The 19850-nt window shown below is 40.2% G+C and overlaps 1 protein-coding gene across 6 annotated transcripts in view; it reads left to right on the top strand.

The window, feature by feature from the left end:
• The window catches only part of LOC122869758 (solute carrier family 12 member 6-like), a 29594-nt gene extending 10138 nt beyond the window's left edge, over positions 1–19456 (top strand). For 3 of the 6 annotated variants that reach the window (XM_044183045.1, XM_044183047.1, XM_044183048.1), the window contains exons 4-27: positions 185–313; positions 2128–2274; positions 2380–2434; positions 5174–5304; positions 6296–6537; positions 6608–6735; positions 6874–7059; positions 7468–7632; positions 8032–8130; positions 8516–8573; positions 8747–8921; positions 9716–9834; positions 9944–10042; positions 10129–10248; positions 10450–10554; positions 10965–11133; positions 11331–11526; positions 11704–11873; positions 11956–12087; positions 12953–13060; positions 13386–13442; positions 15221–15456; positions 15548–15681; positions 17169–19456. In XM_044183045.1, the coding sequence (XP_044038980.1) occupies positions 185–313; positions 2128–2274; positions 2380–2434; positions 5174–5304; positions 6296–6537; positions 6608–6735; positions 6874–7059; positions 7468–7632; positions 8032–8130; positions 8516–8573; positions 8747–8921; positions 9716–9834; positions 9944–10042; positions 10129–10248; positions 10450–10554; positions 10965–11133; positions 11331–11526; positions 11704–11873; positions 11956–12087; positions 12953–13060; positions 13386–13442; positions 15221–15456; positions 15548–15681; positions 17169–17260 (3252 nt within the window). In that variant the 3' untranslated portion in view covers positions 17261–19456. Of the gene's footprint in view, positions 1–184; positions 314–2127; positions 2275–2379; positions 2435–3364; positions 3432–5173; positions 5305–6295; positions 6538–6607; positions 6736–6873; positions 7060–7467; positions 7633–8031; positions 8131–8515; positions 8574–8746; positions 8922–9715; positions 9835–9943; positions 10043–10128; positions 10249–10449; positions 10555–10964; positions 11134–11330; positions 11527–11703; positions 11874–11955; positions 12088–12952; positions 13061–13385; positions 13448–15220; positions 15457–15547; positions 15682–17168 lie in introns of those variants that run through there. The other 3 variants (XM_044183051.1, XM_044183049.1, XM_044183050.1) reach the window with 3 other exon arrangements.
• The last annotated feature ends 394 nt before the right edge of the window (positions 19457–19850 follow it).

Here is a 19850-nt window from a genome sequence, read left to right as displayed (position 1 = left end):
TCACATCCCCCTGGCTATCTCATTCCTCCCCTCTTCTCTGCTTTCCTTTGCCTGCTGTCCACCTCTATTCTTTATCTCTTTCCACCCTATTTCTCCCTTTGCAATCTCCCTCCACCACCCTTCATTCCCCTCTCCTCCTTCTCTCACCTCCTCCCTTTTTCCCTCCCTTCTTTTCATACCACAGGAGGAGATGGACACTCGGCCGAAAGTGTCTTCTCTGCTCAGTCGCCTGGCCAACTACACCAACCTAACGCAAGGGGCCAAGGAACACGAGGAGGCAGAGAGCATCGGCGAGAAGAAGAAAGCCAGCAAAGTATACCAGACTCTGTGGGCCTAACTTACCTTTTTTAACTCATAATAGAATTTCAAACCCATAAGGGGATTTTCGTGCGCAGTAAAATCACCTAGTAAAAAATAAAAGCCCAGTAAAGCACATGACAAACAGAGGTGCACCCACAGTGTCTATTACATAAGAAGTTTTGCCAATCCAACTCCCAAGAATTCATATTGACAAATGTAAATGTTCTGACACCAATATTTTATTAGATCTCTTTTGGAGGAATGAAATACTTCATGAGATTAAGAAAATGTTCTCAGTGTAGCAACGTGCTGCCTGCACAAAGCTTTCTGTTTAAATGTACTGTAGGACTGTAATGTCCATGGCAGCACCCATTCATATGATCCAAAGTGTACTTTGTCTTGCTGTTCAATGTTCTTATACTACAGCAATCATAACCATGATGATGATTGTGGGTTCAATGGTGGCGTAACAGGTACGAAGTTGAAATGATCATGATCACAGTAAGAATTGTCCTCAAGTAACTTTTATATGGTTACCAGTGCACATGTTCTAACTGAAATAAAAAACGTGCACTTTCATTCATCATCTATCCTTTTAACGCATGGTCTTCGAGTAACTGTCCTACACAAATGATATCGTCCGCTGTTGCCCTCTCGACTCAGCGTCTGAAAGTGAAAGTACAGTAGGATGTGACCCTGATCTGCACTGCAATCCTTGCTGATAAGGAGCCGTCTGGACTGGATAAGACAGTCTGTGGTGGTGGTTCAGAGTAATTTACTATTTCCACCCTGTTCTGATTGCGCGTTTGCATGATTGGACACATTTGCCAACAGACGGCTGGGATAGTTAAACCAAAACATTTTTAATCTTCCCTTCTGTCCACACTGTGTGTTCAGTTCATTTACATTTGTCTGGTGCATCAGGGTGGTGATTCCCAACCAGGGGTACGTGTAGTACTTCTGCAGTTGTCAGTGGGTGTGTGGAAAGATTGAGTATTTCAGCTAAATTTAAAAAATATATTTTTTTAAAAATATTTCCACATTATTGTGTTAAGAAATAAAAAAATAGAAAGGAGCAAAATAGGATTACAAATTGGTGCATTGCTGATTTTTAGTAAATGTATTGTTGCAATAACAGTAAACTACCAGCTGCAATTGACTGACAGCATTGTACACACCTCCCACCAGCCCGAGTCACTTGTAACATCTTAACACCACGTGCGATTTGAGGATGTGTAAAATTAGGTTGGCAGGCAAGCATAGAAGTCTAAATAGTTTGCAAAACGTAATGGATATATCATTGAAATAGTTAGCTAGAAGTCATTTATCAACAGTTGAAATAGCTAGCTGAATACAATGGATAAATGAGTGAAATAGTTAAAAGCGATTTATAAACAATTGAAATACAGTAGATAGCTAAAAGTATTGGATAAATGTTTGAAACGTCCAGCCTCTGCCACTCCAAGTGGTAGTAGTATGAATGCAAACTTGATAATTGATAATTCAATTAAATTAAAAATTAAAACTGTTGTAACACTATTCACTTTTATATAAGTATAAATTAACATTAACACAACAGTTTAAACTCACTTCAGATGAACATATTTGACATAGAAGGTGGTGTGGATGAAAGGGTGGGGGCAAGTCAGACAGGAGAGGTTGGGAACCTTTGCTGTAGTTTGTGCCAATGTACTGTGTTTCTCTCTGTTTATCTGGAAGAGAAAGTAGAAAGAAAAGCAGAATGTCTAAATGGCGTGTTTGGTCTTTGTTGCTGATAATCAATTAAACTTGTTTTTGTTCCATCTCTCTGCTGTGTCTACTTTTCAGTCGCCACAGATGGGGACGTTTATGGGCGTTTACCTGCCTTGCCTCCAGAACATCTTCGGTGTCATCCTGTTCCTGCGGTTGACCTGGGTGGTGGGATCTGCTGGGGTGTTGCAGGGCCTTTGTATTGTCTTCATATGCTGTTGCTGTGTGAGTATTTGAGTGTCGAGCTGTGTTAGCAGATGGGCATGTTGAGACAAAAATGAAAACGCTCTAAATTTACTAAAATCTGTCTGTTTTTCTGTCTCTCTGCAGACGTTGTTGACTGCAATATCGATGAGTGCAATCGCCACTAATGGAGTTGTACCAGGTATTCCTTTCACTCTTTCCTTTTCATCCTTTCCATACATGTGGATTAAATGGCACTGGTGTGCTGTGCTAATCTCTTACACTTTCCTTAAACCCAAAGCTCACATTAAACGTTTGACAATTTTGTGTCCCTTCATACATCAGCTGTTGGGCATGGCAGCAATAGACACCACCAATGTACCAACTTGAAGGAGTTGTGGCTACAAGTGTCCGCCAAAAAGCAAAAGTTTCATCTTTTTATTGCAAGAGAAGTAATTAATTGGAAACAAAGGATTAGAAGATGAATAAATGGTCGATTGACCAAGTATTAGATTATTATTTTAACCATTAGGTTTATTATCAAATAAAGATATCAAGCATTTTCTGGTAACAGTTTAAAAATGCCAAGTGCTTTTCTTCATGTCATGTACTCCATGTCATTATAAGTCAATATTTTGTAAACAGGATGGATTAGTTAATGGTTCAAATGGTTCTTGATCTATTATAATTGATAACTATGGAGTGCTGTGCGCTCCGGACAGGATTAAAATAACTGACCAGTGCAGCTAATGTTAAAATCACTCCACCTCCCCTAGAGAGATAAATCCAGTCCGAACGGGGCTTCAGTCATGATAGATGCTAGATTGAAAGCAAATAATAGTCGTTTTGCATGCTGACAAACACATAATTTTTATCAGTGGCACCAGCACTAATCATGTGCTTTACTGCAAACGAGGTTCATTCATTCATTTTGAGTTTACCCAGCCAAGTGACCTCTGTAGATGTTCATATGAATTGTCCAGGGTGTTTCCTCTTGGTTTTCCTGGTCATCTTCCAGCTATGGCGGTACTGATAAACTACATGTTTTTCTAATGAGTGTTATTTCTGTTTGTCCTGTCTCTCCTTCTGTCTACCTCTCCCTGTCTGTCTGTATACACATTAAAAAACCCAGGATATTTATCCGCCATTGACTTTACCTTTCACTGGAACGCCTCTAGACGAATATCCTAAATGTCAAAGTAGTGTGATATTTCCACTAGCATGTGACATTTCGATAATTGAATGTAGAATGAAAACCCTTGGTAACATAGAGAATTAATCTAACATGTCTTGTTTGGCATCAGACATTTCATTTCATGCTGTCTTTTTCTCACCTGAACAACTTCCAGCTCTACTGTGTTTCTAACCATCTAGTCTCAGATGGTAGTTAATACTGTATGTATGTAGTTTATTGTGGTTAATGTGAAGGAGTAATCAAAAGTGTTTGGCTTCCCTAATACAGCTCAGCACAATTTATTTTTTAATTTGTTGAAATTTCATGCTGAAAGCTCAAGAACTTCCCAGTGGCAGTTCATTCATTCAGTTTACCTATTACATATGTTTAAACCTACAACGTCACATTCATAAGCCCATTTTTTATGTTAACATTGAGTTTGTCTAATGTACAAGAAACACGTGTGTGCTTTTTGTTAGAGGGTTGCATTTTGGAAACCAAACACTGAATTCTGAGCTTACAGTCAGTAGTAAATATGTAGTTTCTCTTACTGTATGATTACCCCATGTGCTCTGTTTTATAACTGGTTCAAATTGTATCAGCAAATTATTCTTACTGTTTTGGGGTTTTTTTTAAATTTTTTTTTTTAGCTCACTTGGAGTACCAGTTGTGTAGAGCAATGCTGTGTGCACCAGGAAGTTCAGCACAGTTCGGGCTGTGTTTTATTCTGAAATTTTTCTATACTAGTGTTAATACAATACCCGATATTCGGTACCAATACGAAAACAATATTTTTTTATAACCTGGTTCTTGACCTCTGAATTACTGCCCACATCTTCTATTTGTTCAATGTCAGGTGTTTTGCTCATTGATTCCTGTTCTCCCCAGAAACAATTGATCAATCAGAGCTTAGTTAGCTGGATTAAACATGTCATCTTCCTACATAACTAGCTATCTATCTAAAAAATGAAAAATGGCAACAAGTGTGGATGAGATTGTCGCAGTTATACAAGTTGTTGTAAGTAGACTTCCAATAACAACTCTTAAATCGACATATTACATACATACATTCTTCTTCTAGCTAAAACTGATGTCAGAATTGATATATTGTATCTCCAAAACTCTCTTTTCCATAGAAGAAAAGAAGCCAAAGTTCTAAAATGTTAAATGTTGTCTAAACACAAGCAGTCGCAGCACTCAAAATTTTGAGTTTAAGTTTTCGATACTGCCACAGACACATTTCGGTCGGTACCAAAAGAAGGTACTGAGGTCTGACACCGCCCCTAAAGACAATCAAGACTTCACTTTGGAAGCAGTAAGCTCAACCCAGGCGTGTACTTCGAGTGAGGCATAAAACAGTCATTTGCAGATACTATTTGACCAAAGATCTGTACTCTCTTCTTCCTCCAATGTGTCATGTAGAACATTATGCTTATTTCTTCAAGCATAGGGTAACTTCTCTCATCAGCTGTCCTCTTTTCTCTCTCTCTTTACCTCCTAACATCATAATGTTACTAACATCCATCCCTCTCTCTCTTCTCTTTTATGTCCCATCTCCTCTTCTTGTCCATCATCTCTCTGACTTTCTCTCTTTCTCCATACTTCCTCCCCTCCTTTACAAATCTTCTGCCACCCTACTTTCCCTTTCTCCCTCTCCATTTCCACTTCTTCCAACCCTGATGTACAACCTGCCCCGCTCTCTCTCTCTCTCTCTCTCTCTCTCTCTCTCTCTCTCTCTTTTCCTCCTTCTCTCTCCTCCCCCTCCAGCGGGAGGCGCCTACTTCATGATCAGTCGCTCTCTGGGTCCAGAGTTTGGGGGGGCAGTGGGCCTGTGTTTCTACTTGGGCACCACCTTTGCTGGGGCCATGTACATCCTGGGAGCCATCGAGATCCTTCTGGTGAGTTTTGGCTTCATCATCATCGTCATCATCTTCACCCCTTTCTCCAGGGTTTCATCTGTAATTTAAATTTTATGTAGCAGTGATACTTCTTACTGTTTAAAAACTTAATGTCAGTGTGTCATCGCCATTTTGCTCAGTGCTGGGAGTGGGCAATATGTATTTTTATAAATATATATATATATATATATATATAGGGATGTGCCGGTATCAAATAAATTTTCATGCTATGATTATTGTGGCCAAAAGAATCACGGCAAACTGTGTTATCACGATAATAATCAAGCTGTCCTGAAATACTACTATTCGTGCTAAAATATGGTAAAATTACTTAATGCCGTAGTTGCCTTGGAATCATTCAAACCTAACAAACTCAATAGTGAACTGTATATTGCAGTTTTGGGGCCTGAGTCCTCCATTAAGGGAAATTCATGAATTGAAATTTAGTGTGCAGGATTTTTTCGCTCTTTCATTGTCAGAGGTTATGATTCGGCTCACCTGACTATCAAACTTTCTGGAGTGCAAGAACTTTGACTAAGTTAAGTGTGACCTTCTGGGTGTTACTAGTTAAAAGGCAGTCAACAAGGCATGGCCAGAGTAACGAGAGCTAGAGAGACAAGGAGCCTGGTTCGCTTCCTGCTGTGTCTCTGTTTGACTGGTAAAGCAGCATTCCCTTGTGGTTTATTTAAACAAAACTGCTAATTGAACTGCAGAGCTGTGCTGTGTTCACGGTGCTCTCTGAAAACAGCGATAATCACTCTAATGGTATTAGAAATTGTTGGCTGTGTTGTTAACATCAAAAAGTTTCACCACAGTAAAAATAGTATACCAGCACATCTCTGTTGTGATATAGTAAGTACATTTTCTGGAAAATTAGTTGAGAAACTGTTTTTGGATTAAATAATGGGAATTCAGGCATATTAAATACCTGGCACATCAAGACACTTGTCTTTGTTGCATTTTGTCACTCTCATCTCCTTCCCTCTTCCAGATGTACATAGCACCTAAGGCAGCCATTTTTGAGTCAAAGTACCCTGAAGGCGAAGGGGCGGCCTTGTTGAACAACATGCGGGTCTACGGCTCGATCTGTCTCCTCCTGATGTCCTTGCTGGTCTTCGTGGGTGTGAAGTATGTCAACAAACTGGCCTCCATTTTCTTGGCGTGTGTCATCGTCTCCATCGTTTCCATCTATGTCGGAGCGCTGGTCTCCGCCTTCAAACCGCCACAGTTCCCGTAAGTGTTGATTACGCATTTCTAAAAATACAGAGCTAGCCAATCCTTTAACTGTCACTTCCATCCACAGCGTGTGCATGCTGGGAAACAGAAGTATCAGCGGCCATGAAATTGATGACAACCAATGTGCGAAAACCATCCTGCTACAGATCAAAGAGCCAGTGGAGACAGCTGATGCCAATTTTACAGTTATTAATGGTGGGTACCAGGATTAGATTGATATTTGTTACTTCCTCATTGCAATCAAGAATCATGAGGAGTAGAAGCGTATCCTAGTCACACTAGTCTTCTCAGTAACACCCGTTCGGGGTTTATTTTGTTTTTTTTCCCCATTAGAAAACAGCACTGTGGGCCCGACCTTTGACCCCAGCCCTGCTCCTGCTCTGGTGGAGAAGACCACATATCTTTGGAAGCAGTTTTGCCAGGGCCCAGAACTCAACGCCTCTTGTGATGAATACTTCTTTTCCAACAATTTTTCAGAGATTGAAGGGATCCCCGGTCTGGCCAGTGGGATCATTTCAGGTAGAGTGAGTGTTTGTGTGATGTGGAACATATGTAGGCATGAGACAGATATGTGAAGCATTTCAATACAAAGGGTGTATATCCATATTTAAAGTATTTTTAAAAAAAACAGAGGAGCAGACAAGACTGTTAAAAGTAGCCAATTATGTGCTTTCATGCCACCAGTCATTTTCTGTAAGCCTGGTTGTCAGATGAAGAATATAGTAATATATATATATAGTAAACTTTTAATTTAATTTTAGTTAGTTACTTAGTCGGTACAGAACCGTGTCCGCTATACGCCCTGCTGTCCATGTCCGTTTTGGAGTATATCAGGCAATCGACACTGATGAACTCCGCTCATAAGGACTACGGAATAATAAATACATAATCTGACAAACGAGCGTGTATTGAATCTCCTCCTCGTAGAGAACCTGTGGAGCTCCTACCTCAGCAAAGGGGACGTGGTGGAGAAAGGCTCCCTTAAGTCCTCTCATGTTGCACATCCGGCATCCACTCAGCAGCCTTATGTGTTTGCTGACATCACCACCTCCTTCACACTGTTGGTGGGCATCTTCTTCCCCTCTGTCACAGGTACAGACTGTTTTTCTTGCCCTTCCTCAAATGCTGAACCAGCTGTATTAAAGGGTAACTTTGATATAAAAACATATCAGAAATGTAAACATAATGTTGCTGTCATTCAGTTATGAAAATGCATTATTAACAAGAAGAACACAGTAGGTGTGAAATTGATTCTTGCTCATGGTACAGCTGCTGTTTCAGGATCAAATACATCATGTGTTTGCCATGATTATTGTTCTGTCAGGCATCTATTCTTTGATTTCTAAACACTCAGATCAATTTTAAATAAGCATGATATTCAAGCTAACATCAAGGGTTTCTTAACCTTTAAAAAATGCTACTTATAATTAATAATAATACCACTAAGTAATCTTACTAGTAATGTTGAAATGATTTTCTTCTTTTCCTCAGGAATCATGGCTGGTTCCAACCGGTCAGGGGATCTGAAAGATGCCCAGCGCTCCATCCCCATTGGAACCATTCTCGCCATCCTCACCACCTCCTTCGTCTGTATCCTTTCATGATATATTACGGTCCTCTTAATTAAAAAACAACTCCAAAGCACCATTCACACATTTTTGTCACAATAGGTTTCCAATCACAACACAGTACAAAACAGTTTTCCAGAGAATTTGTGTTTTAAAAAAAAAACAAAAAACTGCTAAACAAATACTAGCTTTCTTCTGCACCCCATGTGTTCAGGCAAAATGCTGTGTTGTTGCTATCTATTTCTATTTATCTATTTCAGTTTTTTATGAATGGTTTAATGGCTGCCTCTTTAGCTAAATTGATTGCTCATTTTATGGTACTATTATGTCTAAAAGGCACTTAGGATATGTTTGATGCAATTTAATTTGACTGCTGAGTGTTGTTTTCCTGAGTGCTGCCCATCCAGACCTGAGCAGCGTTGTTTTGTTTGGAGCCTGCATCGACGGGGTGGTCCTCAGAGACAAGTCAGTACATCTGCTCTCGTATTTGACTGCATATATGTGTGTTACGTCCTGTTATGTGTGAGAGAAAGAGATTATTTTGATTGTCTGTGCTCTGTTGAAAAAGAGTAGTTGTAATATTTTTGTCCACTGCTGTAAAAGCTCTAAATACTTGTATGTGTGTTTGGCTGCTGCAGGTTTGGAGACTCGGTTAAAGGCAATCTGGTGGTGGGGACTCTGGCTTGGCCCACTCCCTGGGTCATTGTGATTGGCTCTTTCTTCTCAACATGTGGCGCAGGCCTCCAGTCGCTGACCGGCGCACCCCGACTGCTACAAGCCATTGCCAAGGACAACATCATCCCCTTCCTGCGGGTTAGATCTGCAAATATTCATTTTGATTACAAAGACCCAAAATTGACATAATAATTGTTACAAACTGTCTCCTTAGCTAAGGCAACAACCCACAACTAGATCATAACTATGGCTGCTTTTAACTAAAAGTAAGAGAAACATGTGACATCAAACACACTGTTTAATCTCTATCCTACCATCAGTTCTCACAAATAAGAAATATTGGTGCAGAAATAACAGGAGAAAATCTAAAAGGAGAAGATAATGTATGTTTCCGTTTACCTGGAGTATGATCCACTGTTTCAGGTAGTTTCATTGTAATTTGTAGAGATTTGGAGATACTGTATTTTCTGTATGCTGAAGTAATGGAGCTCAATGGCATTTGTTTTGCTGTGCTCAAACTGTCGTCTCTTTCCAATTACTGTATAATAACAGTGTTAATTACAACAATCCATAGACCTCATAGTGAAAACTTTTTGCCCTCTACAGTATGTGGGGAGAGACACCTAGTGAATGAAATTTTAGGAGAAAAAGCTTGCTCTATGGCCTATGGGTTATCTCATTGTCATTTTGTTCAGAATAAGATGTTGCTATTACATTTTTAAAATTTATGGATTTGGCACCTGAAACCAAAAGCCACTGAGAGCATTGTATTAGAGTGAGCTACAGCCAAATTCTGTCACTATGAAACTATCTGAACAAACAGGTAGCATACTGATTTTCAGTATGATTTTCTTGGTGCACCTATATATATTTTCACTGTTTTCCTTTTGTGTGTGTGTGTGTGTCTGTCTGTCTGTCTGTCTGTCTGCCAGGTGTTTGGCCACGGGAAGGCTAATGGGGAGCCCACATGGGCCCTGCTGCTGACGGCCCTGATAGCAGAGTTGGGGATCCTCATTGCCTCTCTGGACCTGGTGGCTCCCATCCTTACAATGTGAGACGTGTGTGTGTGTGTGTGTGTGTGTGTGTGTGTAGGGGGTATCTAATTACCAAGTATCTCACTATTGGAACTTGTATCTTTAATTTATTTTCCTTCTATTTAGGTTTTTCCTGATGTGTTATCTGTTTGTGAACCTGGCCTGTGCCCTCCAGACCCTCCTGAGGACGCCCAACTGGAGGCCACGCTTTTCCTATTACCACTGGTACTACCACACACACACACATTCACTCACTCTCACACACACACATACAGATATAACACACACTGATCTGTGCCTCTGGTGTCCAGGACCTTGTCATTTTTGGGGATGACTATCTGCCTGGCGCTCATGTTCATATCCTCTTGGTACTACGCAATCGTTGCCATGGTGATCGCCGGCATGATCTACAAGTACATTGAGTACCACGGGTATGTTGCCATGGAGATGTATTCCCCTCACATGATAGTACATGTACAGCATGATCAAGAGTGGTGTGTGTAAAAGTGTGTGTTTGGATTGGATGTGTGTCAATTTTCAGTGTGAATTTTGTGGGGGTGTGTCAGGGGAGGTCACAATATTCACAGTACATATCACAGTATATATTCCATGTATCCATGTGTGTATATCAGAGCGGAGAAAGAGTGGGGGGATGGGATCCGCGGTCTCTCGCTCAGTGCTGCCCGTTATGCCCTCCTGAGGTTGGAGGAGGGACCACCGCACACCAAAAACTGGAGGTACAGCACTGAAGCTTGCTTTTTTCACAACCTGTCACCAAATTCATTATAACTGCACTGCCGTCATGCCATTCATTATATACAACTGCTTTACATCACCAGCATCCCCTTTACATTTATGTTGCCAGTGGCCCTTGAGTGAATGTACAGTGCAACAAATTGCACATTTTCCAAATGCTTTTAAGAACATACTGGTTCCGTCTCCAGATCAGAGACTACTTAAATAAAGAAATTAAACAAATGGAGGATAGTTAACCAAATTTGGTCAATATATAATTGATGCATGTAAAGATTTAAAGATAGCAAACATCTAATATCACAAATATACAATAGAATACAAAACTCCAGATTGTGTTTGAGAACCTGCTGTTATTGATTCTTAAATCCACACCTGTTAACACACACTCCAGGCCCCAGGTGTTGATCTTACTAAAACTGGACGAGGACGCCCACGTCAAATCTCCTCGCCTGCTGACGTTTGCCAGTCAGCTGAAGGCGGGAAAGGGCCTGACCATCGTTGGCACAGTCGTCTCCGGCAACTTCCTACAAAGCTATGGAGAGGCCCTTGCTGCTGAACAGGTGGGATGTTCTATCTTGGCAGCGTTTCTGTGGTCACTGAAGCTTGGACGAGTTTGTGTTTCATGTGAAGCTTTGTCAGTATGTAGATCTAGTTACCTTCAGATGACAGAAAGTCCTGCTAAAATTAGATGATATGATAGAAGAATGATAGAAGGAAACATTTCATCGGCCTTTTCCCTGTATTTTTCTTATTTCAGACTCTTAAGCACCTGATGGATAAAGAGCGTGTAAAGGGCTTCTGTCAGTGTATCGTGGCTCAGAAGCCGCGTGAAGGTATCAGCCACATGATCCAGTCCAGCGGCCTGGGAGGAATGAAACCCAACACTGTGGTGATGGGCTGGCCTCATGCCTGGAGGCAAAGCGAGGACCCACAGGCCTGGAAGACCTTCATCAGTGAGTCAAAGAGGATTGCAAATAATTCTGAACTATCAAATTTGTTAGCGTTAGAAGACGAGAGGGTCTTTTTCTCTTCCTGATCTAATAATTTCAGTTTTTGTTTCAGAGTTAGCAGACTAACAGTACACACCCCCCCCCCCCCCCCCCCCCCACCCCCACCCCACCCCCTTCCAGACACAGTGCGGGTGACCACAGCAGCCCACCTTGCCCTGCTGGTGCCCAAAAACATCTCTCTGTTCCCCAGCAACAGTGAGCCCTGCACAGAGGGCTATATCGACGTCTGGTGGATCGTCCATGATGGGGGAATGCTAATGCTGCTGCCCTTCCTGCTGCGCCAACACAAAGTAGGAGCATGCTTTTTTGAGTTTTAATACATTTTTGAACGTCTTTCCTACATTGAGAATACTGCTATTCTCTCCTCCTCAGGTGTGGCGTAAGTGTTCTATGCGAATCTTCACAGTGGCCCAGATGGAGGATAATTCAATCCAGATGAAAAAGGATCTGGCAACCTTCCTCTATCACCTACGCATTGAGGCTGAGGTGGAAGTAGTTGAGATGGTATGCTTCTCACAAAGCTGGGGTGGTTTATCCCCCCCTGCAACATACCTAGACCAAAACCTGACTGAAACATCCTATTTTTAGGCCTTCATGTGCAGACTGTTGAGAAAGAATAATAAAAAAATAAAATAACTGCAGTACTTGAAGGCTGTCATCATTATGCATATTAAAAAAATACGGGTTATCCCATACAGCAGTTAGTGCTGTTTGTGCTTCTGATATCTGCAGACAGCTGTTAGCTAGCGTTAGCTACCCGTCAGGTAGGGGCAGACTAAACAAAGTAAAATCCGCACACTTGTTCCTTCGACTCGCGTGGCTTCACCTCTCGTAACCAGAGACAATACCTCGCCAACAAGCCATGAGCGCTGTGTGCTGTGATCAGTGTGCAGAGTCTTATTTTCAGTCCATTCCCCTCAAAGATGCAATTGTTAGAATCTCTACTAGATAGCCAGAGCCAGCTAGCCACCTGGAGTCAAAACAGTCCAATCATGGCAAGTGCCCGTATCGTGTGTTCACGTTGGTTTTGGGACTGTCGTGACTCAAGACAGCTAATGTAGCAGCTATCATTTTTGTTACTTTTTGGCTGCAAAAAAACTTTTTATGCACATTTGAATAATTAGATTTTCAAGATGTAGACATTTTCCACATCCTGCAAAAACAAAAATTCTAAATACTTCACCCAGCCTTACTTCACACTGTAAAATTTCAACAACCCAAGTAACAAATCTGCAATGTTTATAGCTAGCCAACTGGCTGTTTAACTGTTAAATAATAATAATAACCTTACAGTGAAACAATGCTCATCTCTATGTTATTGTTTTCTTGTCTGTTCTTCTCTGAATATGTCTTTCTCGTCTCCTCTCAGCATGACAGTGATATCAGTGCATACACCTATGAAAGGACCCTGATGATGGAGCAGAGGTCTCAGATGCTCAGACAGATGAGACTGTCTAAATCCGACCGGGAAAGAGAGGTAAGCTTAGGTCATATTGCAAGATTGTTGTGCAGGAGTGTATGAATATTAGTTTTTTGTGTATGAAGAAAGGGTGTAGATTTGCATATGGACAGTCAAGACCGTAGCAAGGGATTACTGAAATGTCTCCACCGGGAGGTTTAACAACCTCAAATCACTTTTAATTCTCTACTCGATGTTTATTATCCCTAGCGGTGGATTAAAGGTTTAATTAAATGATTCGTCAACAGTGTTTGGGTCAGTATTAACATGAATATTGTGTGCAAGATTAGCCATGACATTACTCGTCTGATTTTTTTGTGATTGTCGTGCATCATTTTATCAGGGAAATCCTGGTAGCAGCAGCAGTAGGCCAGATGCAGGTGGAGCTACAAGGTCTCAGGTGAGGTCAGTGGTTATGGCCAGCTGTGAGTTCATGAGTTTTATTATAAATTGTAGAGGATGTTGTTGAGACAGTTTAAAGATAGTTGTATAGAAAGAAAGTTCTATATTTTCATCTGTTGGTTAAAACAAAAGCACACTTTATCTTCTTGTTAAATTATTTAGAAAAACACACTAGAAATGACACTCTGGAAAAAGTCTGCTATCAGCATCTCAGGTGTGAGCAAACTGGAGATTATGTGCTCCTTAAAGATCCTATGAATTGGCTTTGAGATCATTATTTTCTTCCACGATTTCGACATAAAACCAGATGCTAGAGAGAGACATACAAGGAGAAAGGACTTGATTTTAGAGTTTGCTAGCTCTACGCATAATCTAAGTTCAAATTTTGTGAGAGCCACTTTTTATATGCCTGCTAAAATATTTGGACACAGTACTGGATGAGAAGGTCATATTTGGTATAGAAATCAGTCAATAATGCTACGTATTTGGCTTATAACAATTAAATCCAACTGCATTACACCAAAGTGGAACACGAAAAGATTTTTTTTTTTTCATGAAACTTAATAAATAACAGTGGGTAACAGCTTTATTATTAAAGTTCATGTCATTTCCTTTTGTCGTTGGTCCCCTCAGCGGGGACGCTGGAGTTTTGATGATGTAAGTTTACTAGTTACACATGGTAGTAAAGCATCCGCTGTCTGATGTAGAGAAATGTAGACATAGTGGCCATTCTGGACACGTTGTTAAAGCAAAGAGGTTTTCTTGATCGCATGGTTTTAGATCAGTGAATACCTCAGAATCCTTCAGAAAAAGACAAAAAAGTGGATGTTTTTTGGCAGCCTGTTACCTTTTAATACTTTTTTTTTTTTTTTTAATCAGTCGAATTCATCATCTGAAAATTATACCAATGAATGCACAAGTAAATAGTAAATAGGGAGAAGTGTCATTGACCAAAACACTGAACACTCTTACTGCCACGTCACCAGTGTTTGGGTCAGTATTAACATGAATATTGTGTGCAAGATTAGCCATGACATTACACGTCTGATTTGTTTGTGATTGTCGTGCATCATTTAATGCTTTTCTTTAGTTGACCCTTACCTTTGACCTTTGTAGTGAAAAGGATATTGAATTAGAGATCAATACAATCAGATCTCACATTTATTACATCATTCATCTGAAATGTTCAGTTCTTAAAAGGTTCTTTTATCTGAAGGATTCAATTAAGAGTTTGTCCAATTATAAAGTAAATTTAAGCTGATCTGGGTCAAATGTGCTTTTTTTTACTATTAAACTGCCTTTCTCTAAATTGGCTGACTTGAAAAAGAGCAGTGAATCATTTTGTCTGCTGTCACTTCACACCTCTTCTACTCTTTTCATTACACACTTCTGAGTTTCACTTGCCATTTGACTCAGGTCTTTTCAGGAGATTTGGCACTAATGTTGTCCCTGTAGTTATCCTCCAGTGCTTCTGCTAGAGTAGATGCAGCCTGTGTTTTCTGTTAGCAAGTTAGGTGACCTTGTGTTGTCTGTAGGTGTATCTTTCCCCCAGGTAGAGGAGTACTGGAGTCCACACCTCAAACACCTCCAAAGGAAACAGAGACAGACAGGTACAAAGAGAAAGAGAGACAGAGTAAGAGAGAGACAGAGAGAGAGAGGAGTAAGTAGTTTTGGAAGGGAGAGCAGTGGTATAGAAGAGGGAGGCATCAAATAAGGTAGAAAAAGGTTGAGATGAGATGTGAAAGAACATGTTTGTGTGTCTTTGTGCCAAACCAGGCCCAGCTGGTGAAAGACCGTAACTCCATGCTGCGGCTGACGAGCATTGGATCAGACGACGACGACGACACCGACGGTGGAGAGCGAGACAGGGTGGTGAGCACCGGCGGCGGCAGCGCCGAGCATCATCGACGAGTCCAGATGACCTGGACCAAAGAGAAGACCTCGCAGTACAGAGCCACGCACTCTGGCTGCTCCACACCCGAGGGCTTTAGAGACATGCTCAGCATCAGGCCGTGAGCAGAAATATGGGGGAGAAAGCTCTCTATGATAAGGACTCTTGTAGTTAATTTAACAGGTTGCTAAATGTGTCTTGTTTTCCTTCAGGGACCACTCCAACGTCAGGCGGATGCACACCGCCGTCAAGCTCAACGAGGTCATTGTCAACAAATCCCACGATGCCCGGCTTGTCCTGCTCAACATGCCGGGACCCCCCAAGAACACGGAGGGAGATGAGAACTGTATCCTTAACACTGAGGGTTGCACTTTTTTTCAGTTAAATAACCAAACGAGATACTTAAGCTGCCAGTATACTTCATCAGAACTGCTCGTCGGATGGTTGAATAGCTTCGGAAACCCCCTCCACACACACCTTTCCGATGTCCGACAATTTCTGTGACTTAGCGAAAACCGTGGATCATGACTGGTCAGCTGTGCAGAGGTGAGAAAGGAGCCAGGGTTTCAATTCTCTCTCTACCTCATTTTCATTCTTGACACAACAATTTCTGTCACTTTTCATGTGAACCACCGAGTGCAATGCTGTGAATGCCTTCCAGGAGAGACTGTCTGAAAGTTTGCGCCGTTATCCGCATATTTAAACGATATTGCGTCCCCACCCTCTCTATGACGGTCGGCTTTTCAGCCCGCCTTCAAGTGTGACAATTCGGAACAACTATAAACACTTTTGATTTCCTGCGTGCTACGAACTACTTATTTCTGAGCATAAACCAGCTCTTCGTGGCTTTTTGGTGACCACATTCACAAATCTCTGCCATTAAATGTTATAAAATACAAAAATATGCCAATTGGACATCATGACACATTTAATAGATTTTGTAGAAACAAGTAGCAGTGCAGATTGCTCATAAAGTATATGGAAGAATTCTAAATATTTCGAAAAAGACTTGGCAGATGCTTTTACTTGAAGATAAAATTAATTTAAGAAACAACTTAAAGACTAAATTAGTTTTCGATATTCAGATTTGTCGCAGTGTTTTAAAAAATGCATTTAAAGAACAGAATTTCTTTAGTTGTTGGAGTAAATTAAAAAAATATGTTAATATTGACTGTGTTGAGACTACTGAGTTGTGTATTTTGAGTTGCTACTTACAATTGGTTTTAGTTTTATTTGTTCAGTTAGCATAGAGGTGTATTGTGAGTTGTTAGATTGTCCCAGTTGCCTCGTATTCTTCCCCAGAAAATAAAGTCAATACATTTCCTTTTTCATTTCATTATGATCATAGTAATTGCAATGATTGAATACTGGCTAACAATCCTAGTTTTTCAGTGGTTATGTAAGCGATAATATGCTAATATACAAGTTGTCTGTTGTCATCTTTATGTAACATAATTTTGAAGCACGTCTGCTAGTCAATCAGAAAGCATTTTCGGGTACTAATTTTCTCTTTTCAACAAGATGTTTTTCATGTTTTAATGACATGTTTGTCTTATTACTACAAAATGATTCTGCTTGAAGAAGAAATGTTATTTGTTATAACAACGTTATCACTTTATGTTGTATCACAAAACATTCTTGTTATGTCTGGTTGTTGTAGGTGGGCAGGAGCCTATCCCAGCTCATATTGGGCGACAGGCGAGGGTACAGCTAACAGATACAGTACAGACAGACAATCACACTCTCATCATAACAAATATTTTTGCCATGTGGCAACGATACACTCACAAAGTATAAGAAACCTGCGGAAACAGTCCTTAACGTGTTGACCAGACATGGAGTTCCTGGAGGTTCTTACAGAAGGATTAGAGCGCGTCCTGTTGGTCAGAGGTGGAGGAAGTGAAGTCATCACCATCTACTCCTGATTGGACAAACAGAGGAAGCCAGTGTTTTAAAGAGGCAACCAATCACGCAGAATTGAAGCAAAGGGAGTTGGTGGGGGGCCTGTGAGCTCTGGGGTCATGGGCCCTAAAAGAGAGACCATCATTGACTGCAGCGTCAGTCATCACGCCCAACACCCACCCTTCAGACCTTTTCCTTTCATCTTTACACTTTTCTGTCATGACAAGGGTTTCCATTCCACTTATGTCGAGCTACAGAAACAACACAATTCCACGAATGAGCAAAAGAAAACAAGAGTGATCAACTCTGTGTGTGTGTGTGTGTGTGTGTGTGTATGTGTGTTTATGTTTGTTGTAGAAGGGACCAGTGGTGTGTTTGGGCATTGGACCAGTTGATGAGAAGAAGTATAAAATGTAGAGTGCGAGAGGCTGTGAAGCGTCCCAGAAACGGAGCAGTCGTTCCACTGACGAGACTCAGGGTTGCTTTTTGTACAGAATGTATTTTGGAAGCAGATGTGAGTGCTCTGAGAGGAGGCTGAATGTCTGAATTACGTGTTTTTTTTCCTCTTTGAAGACACAGTAAAGTTTATTCCAATACTACATAAAACCTGGAAAAGTAACACTGCATCAAAGGAAGTGAGGAGCCTGTAGTTTTAAACCGGCTCAGTGCTTTACTTAAGGAAAATCAGTGTACTTTTGTGCTGTCTCCTAATAACAGGAAAGATAGAAATGATATCATTTAATTGCATCTGTAGTGGTTTTCTTTCTTACCTCAGAATTTGTTTTATAAACAGTGAAGTTCAAAGTGGTGTGACACTGAATTAGTTTCTAATTCTTTGTCTGAACTTGCTGTTTCTCAGAATCTACTGTCCTGTATGGAGGCCCATTTTCGCCAGGAAAAGTAAAAAAGATAAAGAAAAAGTTGGTTGCGACAAACAAACAACAAAACAAACGTTTTATTTGCTGTCTCTTCATTTTGATTTATCTCCTAATATTGACTATAAATTTGACTTTTTGAAGTCAAAATTATGAAATATAAAGTCAACATTGACTTAATTCACTGAAATTTTTAATTATTAGATTAAAAAAATCTAAATTTTGAGTTATTAATTCAGAATCAAAAGATAAGTCATATTAATGACTTACTAGGGCAAAAACATGAGATGGTACGTCAAAATGATTAGACAAAAAGTCAAAATTATAAATCACATTTTTGACTTACTGAAGTCAAAATTATGACTTAATAAGGTGAATCTATGAGATAACATTTTTGGGATAAAAAGTCACATTTTTGAGATATTAAGTATGAATTTGTATCTCATAATTTTGATTTATCCACTCTTTCTTAGTAGAAATAAGCTGCTATTCCATAATCTGATGAAAACAAATGATTTACAATTACCAAATGACACATATCTTATATCTATATACAGTGAAACACCAGCAGTGCGCTCTGCTATTAGGTGGTGCTGGCGGTGCGATGGGAAAATCTCGGTTACTTAAATCTAGAGCTGGGGGGGGGGGCTTCTCTTTATGCACCACATTTATGGATTTGTGATGTCAACCAAGGTCCCAGGAAAACCAAAATTAAACCAATGATAAGAAAAATTACCAGAGGTCTTCTCTGTGTCGTTCACGTTGGACTGCATGCGAGGAGTCGTGTTAGTATGTTAGAGTGCATGATGGCAGCGTAGTGTGTGTTTGGAAAAGTGAGGTGAGACTCTGCGGTTGTTGTTTGCGAAGGCCTCGGAAAGCATTGTTGACACACTGGACCATCGTGGAGAGGACCACTGCACTGCATGCTGTCAAAATGTCACTGTCGCTTGGAGAGAAGTGTGTTTTATGTGAGTGTGTGAATGATACATGTGTTAATTTGACACAGTACAGTGTTTTCCATTCCTTTTAACGAGAATATTGGCTGCACTGTGTAGAGTGAGCTTGTGTCCTGAAACTCTCCACCTCACCACACACCTAAACTACACCTGCTGACATCCTGCTTTGTGTGTGTGTGTGTGTGTGTGTGTGTGTGTGTGTGTGTGTGTGTGTGTGAATGAGAGGTCGTTGCTAAAGTAAGGAACTGTAAACTAGAGGTGTTTGATTCCCCTTTTAACGCTTTGTTCTTTTTTCTTTTTTTACAGTGTTATTGTAAAGGGATTCTTTTATGTTCATTGTTATTTCCTAAACATTGTTTTTCTTGCTTGTACATAAAGACAAAAAAGAGGTCCCAAGTTTTATCTTTTTTTAATTACATTAATATAAAAAGGAATCATAAAAAAAACCTTGCTTGAAAAAAGACAGGAATAAATAAAGCAATTTTGAAAGAAAAGTTACAAGACTTGTGATCCTTTTGTTTTATCACATTATAATGACGTTTCTTGTTTTTGTTGGCTGATAACGGTAATATAATTTAATATCATTAATAATAATTAGATTAATTTGCCTGTCAATAGGGAGGTGCCTTTTTATGAAGACAACAGTTTTGATACACAAATTAATAATCAAAAGTCATTTATCAGGTAAAAATACCAAACAGCTTCTCAAATGTGACCATTTGACACTTTTTTCTGTTTTACATCATTCTAAATTGAATATCTCTATATATGTCACCTTGGGA

Source organism: Siniperca chuatsi, linkage group LG22 (genome assembly GCF_020085105.1).
Source record: "Siniperca chuatsi isolate FFG_IHB_CAS linkage group LG22, ASM2008510v1, whole genome shotgun sequence".
NCBI classification, from domain to species: domain Eukaryota; kingdom Metazoa; phylum Chordata; class Actinopteri; order Centrarchiformes; family Sinipercidae; genus Siniperca; species Siniperca chuatsi.
This window is presented reverse-complemented; position numbering and strand designations above follow the sequence as displayed.